The sequence below is a fragment of the Bombina bombina genome, chromosome 3 (assembly GCF_027579735.1).
Source record: "Bombina bombina isolate aBomBom1 chromosome 3, aBomBom1.pri, whole genome shotgun sequence".
NCBI lineage: Eukaryota > Metazoa > Chordata > Amphibia > Anura > Bombinatoridae > Bombina > Bombina bombina.
In genome coordinates, this window is record NC_069501.1 from 985,097,858 (window position 1) to 985,103,245 (window position 5,388).

The window sequence follows — 5,388 nt, forward strand, 5'->3', positions numbered from 1 at the left end:
GGAAAGCGTAAGGGTCAGAAGGCCTCTTCTACTCATCTGTCTCTCTGGTTGAGAAGTTTTATTCATTTGGCTGATGAGACTGCTGGACAGCAGCCTCCTAAGAATTACGGCTCATTCCACTAGGGCTGTCTCCTCTTCTTGGGCTTTCAAAAATGAAGCTTCTGTGGAACAGATTTGCAAGGCGGCAACATGGTCCTCTTAGCATGCTTTTTCCAAATTCTACAAACTTGATACTTTTGCCTTGGCTGAGGCTTCTTTTGGGAGGAAAAATCTTCAAGTGGTGGTGCCTTCTGTTTAGGTCCTCCTGCCTTTTTCTCCCTCTCTGTTCATTACGTGTCCTCTAGCTTGGTTATTCGTTCCCACTAGTAATTGGAATGACGTTGTGGACTCCCCATGTCATAGGAAAGAAAACAAAATTTATGCTTACCTGATGATGAATTTCTTTCTTTCCAAACATGGAGTCCACGACCCCGCCCTCTTTTTTTTTTATTATAATTTGGCAGGTTTTTTGTGTAATCCTCAGGCACCTTTTCACCCTTGTTTCTTCCTTTTCCATTTCCTTTGGTTGAATGACTGGGGGTTGTGGGTAAGGCAGTTACACCTAACAGCTTTGCTGGGGTGCTCTTTGCCTCCTCCTGCTGGTCTGAAGTTGAATATCCCACTAGTAATTGGAATGAAGTTGTGGACTCTTCATGTCCGGAAAGAAATTTATCAGGTAAGCATAAATTTTGTTTTTAAACGGCAAAATTCAAGTAAGTTTGCAAATCAAACTGAACCGTTTCTGTATCTTCAACAATGCATTGGCGATTAGGGCAGTGCTGTGGAATGATGTAAGGCCAGATAAGACATGGCAAAGCTAGTATTTACAAAAGAGCTCCCAACAGTGTGCTAAACAGTAACTTGGCATGCTGTACTTGCAGAAAAGGCCATGGTAATGTAAAATGGCTATTATCGTTTACATCCAGTTTTAATAAACTAAAACTTCTCTTTAAAGGGACAGTCAAGTCCAAAAAAAACCTTTCATTTTTCAAATAGGGCATGCAATTTTAAACAACTTTCCAATTTACTTTTATCAATAATTTTGCTTTGGTCTCTTGGTATTCTAGTTGAAAGCAACCCTAGGAAGGCTCATATGATAATTTCTAAGCCCTTGAAGGCCGCCTCTATTTTCTTTACTTTTCACAGCAGGGGAGAGCTAGCGCTTGTAGGCCATATAGATAGCATTGTGATCACGCTAGTGGCAGACACTGCACTAATTGGCTAAAATGCAAGTCAATAGATAACTAAGTCATGTGATTAGGGGCGGTCAGAAGATGCTTAGATACAAGTTAGTCACAGAAGTAAAAAGTGTATTAATATAACTGTGTTGGTTTTGCAAAACTGGGGAATGGGTAATAAAGGGATTATCTATCTTTTTAAACAACAAAAATTCTGGTGTTGACTGTCCCTTTAAAGCTGATGGATTGTTTAACTATATAGTAACTTGTTATAGTAGTTTTTTTTTTTTTGTTTTTCAACTAGTTTAAGAACTTATTATTATTATTATTATTATTCATATTGAGATCCATTATAAACAGCCATTTTCTCATGTTTATCTTAAGCCCGGAAATAATAATCCTTTTATTGACTTATTTCTTGTCTTTCTGCAGTATTATGGAATGAAGGAGATGAATTATTACACAGTTCTTTTTGGTGTATCACGAGCGCTGGGTGTCCTTGCACAGCTGATCTGGAGCCGGGCACTGGGCTTTCCTCTTGAGAGGCCCAAATCGATGAGCACAGATGGCCTTATGCAGCTGGTCGGAACAAAATCTGGTTAACTTGAATGATAACTTTAAGCTTCTCTTGTGTGGAGGGCTTGTTAAAGACAGTACACCTTTCGTATCAATGGACTGCTTTGCACCTCCCACTGTTTTCTGAGCGTTGGCGAGAAAACTTACCTGGTTATTTATGCTGAAAATATAAAATCTTCTCAGTTCATCCTATTCTTTCCCCTTCAATGCGGGAGATCCCTTTGCTCTCCGTCACTGAAGGGATTGATGTCCTGCCAATAGGAATCCAATCTTTGCAACTTGGCAGTGACTGAGCCCCACTCACCCTTTTCCAAACCTAACAAGTTTATTCTTTTTGCCTATCTACACATCGGTCTTGGAGGTTGAAATTGTCATGTGTCTACTTTAAAATCCATTGCACTGTTGGCTGCTTACACTATTTGGAGGCAGTGGCAATTGCTCAAAACTGATGAAAGTCATTTTTTGTACACCTGCAATATGCCTTTTATTCGTGTTGTGAGACTTTTTTTGCTCAAGGTTACAAAGCTGTTTTGTATTCAGTTTTCTCACAGGCTTTAGTGGGTTTAAATATGTTTCTTCATCAGATTTTTTTAAAAAAAAAAATACTAATTGTAAGTCATAACCACTGCAAAGCAATTTGTTTCTGGCCCCTTACAGTGGTATAAGTGGAAATTCTGTGGTGGCTTTTAGATGTAACCAACTCTTGCCAGTGAAAGTATTTCATGCTGAGTGCTTCTTCTAGGTTATATTTGTGTGTGCGTTTTTAATTTAAAAGGAATAATTGCCCACTACAGTGTTCATATTTTTTTTATAAGGGAGAATTGCCAGGGACTTTTTCACAGCAATATCGGTCTGTGGAGGTCTGAAGCTTTTTTTATTTTTATTTTTTTCTCCTCCATTGCTGGTTTGCCTATGTAAGGTTTTTACTTCTTACAACTATTTTTTTTAATGTATATATTCCTGCAACGCCTCCAAGATTGTCTGTCTGACCACAAAACTTTGTGCAACAGTGTTTTTTTTTCTCTCTCCCCTTCTGTTTAAAATAGAGCCACTGAGGAACTGAACATGATTTTCAGCTGAGCCTTGTTTTACTTTTGTTCTTTAAGGCTTTTACCTTCATTACCATATCCCATTTTCCCTTGTTTGTGGATGTTATTTGCAGTCTTGCACTCCTAAAGAGGTGAAATAACCAGTCCCATCTCAGCAGGGGTTAACTTAAGTAGAATTTACCTTTATCCTGACTATTGCAGCAAAGATTTACTGACCTAGACATAAATGAATGTCTATCCTTACCTTACTCAACTCCAGGTTTTTATCAGCATCATTAATGTTTATCCATAGGACTACAGAAAGAAGGGAACCAACTAGATTTTGGTCTTCATAGTTAATACACTCCTCCACCACCCATCAGCCTCTTACTGTGATACTCCTTGCTCCCACTATATTTTCCATGAAGACAAATCCGCCAGCACTTGTGCAAATTATGACTGAATGTTCAACTTCTCAATAGACTAAAGGTTGTTCTGTATAAATGCAAAATAAATGTTTTTATTAACAACACCAGAATACTGTGGTACAGCGTCATATTTGCTACTGTTTTGCTACCCTCACATTCCTAATATTAGATCTCAAAAAGAACGCTGCACACAGACCATCTCATTACAAGGTTCTAAAATTACTTGCATTGCTTACTTTTTTTTTTCTCTCTCACTACATCTGCCCCCCCCCAAGTTTAATTATACATAGTACAACAACGTTGCTATTTATTTCTCTTGTAAGGTGTATCCAGTCCACAGATCATCCATTACTTGTGGGATATTCTCATTCCCAACAGGAAGTTGCAAGAGGACACCCACAGCAGAGCTGTCTATATAGCTCCTCCCCTAACTGCCATATCTAGTCATTCTCTTGCAACTCTCAACAAACATGGAGGTAGTAAGAGAGAAGTGGTGAAATGTAGCTGTTATTTTGCTTCAATCAAAAGTTTATTATTTTTTAAATGGTACCGGAGTTGTACTATTTTGTTCCAGGCAGAAAAATAGAAGAATCTGCCTGTGATTTCTATGATCTTTGCAGGTTGTAACTAAGATCCATTGCTGTTCTCACACATGACTGAAGAGAGAGAGATAACTTCAGCGGGGGAATGGCGTGCAGGTTATCCTGCTATGAGGTATGTGCAGTTAAGATTTTTCTAGAAGATAATGAATGCTAGAAAATGCTGCTGATGCCAAATTTATGTAGGGTAAGCCTGAATACAGTGATTTAATAGCGACTGGTATCATGCTTACTTTCTGAGGTAATACTCTTTTATATTTACAATATAAAACGTTTGCAGGCATGTTTAAACATTTTTATATATACTTTGGTGATAAAACTTTATTGGGGCCTAGTTTTTTCCACATGGCTGGCTTAAATTTGCCTAGAAACAGTTTCCCAAGGCTTTCCACTGTGTTACTATGAGTAGGAGGGGCCTAATTAAGCGCTTTTTTGCGCAGTAACTTTTACAGACAGACATCCAGCTTCCTCCAGGAGTCCCCTGAATGCTATAGGACATCTCTAAAGGGCTCTTGGGCTTTCCAAAATCGTTTGTTGGGGAAGGTAGGCCCACAGCAAGGCTGTGGCAGTTTGGTGTGACTTAAAAAAAGTCTATCGTTTTTTTGATCCGTTTTTTGAACTAAGGGCTTAATCATCCATTTGCAAGTGGGTGCAATGCTCTGTTAGCCTATTATACACACTGTAAAAATTTCGTTTGATTTACTGCCTTTTTTCACTGTTTTTCAATTTCTGACAAAATTTGTTTCTCTTAAAGGCACAGTACCGTTTCTTATATTTGCTTGTTAACTTGATTTAAAGTGTTTTCCAAGCTTGCTAGTCTCATTGCTAGTCTGTACAAACATGTCTGACATAGAGGAAACTCCTTGTTCATTATGTTTAAAAGCCATTGTGGAACCCCCTCTTAGAATGTGTACCAAATGTACTGATTTCACTTTAAGCAATAAAGATCATATTCTGTCTTTAAAAAATTTATCACCAGAGGAATCTGACGAGGGGGAAGTTAAGCCGACTAACTCTCCCCACGTGTCAGATCCTTCGACTCCCGCTCAAGGGACTCCCGCTCAAATGGCGCCAAGTACATCTAGGGCGCCCATAGCGTTTACTTTACAAGACATGGTGGCAGTCATGGATAATACACTGTCAGCGGTATTAGCCAGACTACCTGAATTTAGAGGAAAGCGAGATAGCTCTGGGGTTAGAAGAAATACAGAGCATACTGACGCTTTAAGAGCTATGTCTGATACTGCCTCACAATATGCAGAAGCTGAAAAAGGAGAGCTTCTTTCTGTGGGTGATGTTTCTGACTCAGGGAAGATAATGCAACCTGATTCTGATATCTCTACATTTAAATTTTAAGCTTGAACACCTCCGCGTGTTACTCAGGGAGGTTTTAGCTGCTCTGAATGACTGTGATACAATTGCAGTGCCAGAGAAATTGTGTAGACTGGATAAATGCTATGCAGTGCCGGTGTGCACTGATGTTTTTCCAATACCTAAAAGGTTTACAGAAACTATTACTAAGGAATGGGATAGACCAGGT

At 38.9% G+C, this 5,388-nt stretch overlaps 1 protein-coding gene across 1 annotated transcript in view; it reads left to right on the top strand.

Annotated features, from left to right (window-relative positions):
- CS (citrate synthase) overlaps positions 1-3,359 on the top strand; it is a 173,889-nt gene extending 170,530 nt beyond the window's left edge. Inside the window, exon 11 of the mRNA XM_053708094.1 lies at positions 1,650-3,359. Coding sequence (XP_053564069.1) covers positions 1,650-1,820 — 171 coding nt within the window. The 3' untranslated portion in view covers positions 1,821-3,359. The remainder of the gene's footprint in view (positions 1-1,649) is intronic.
- Positions 3,360-5,388: the final 2,029 nt, after the last annotated feature.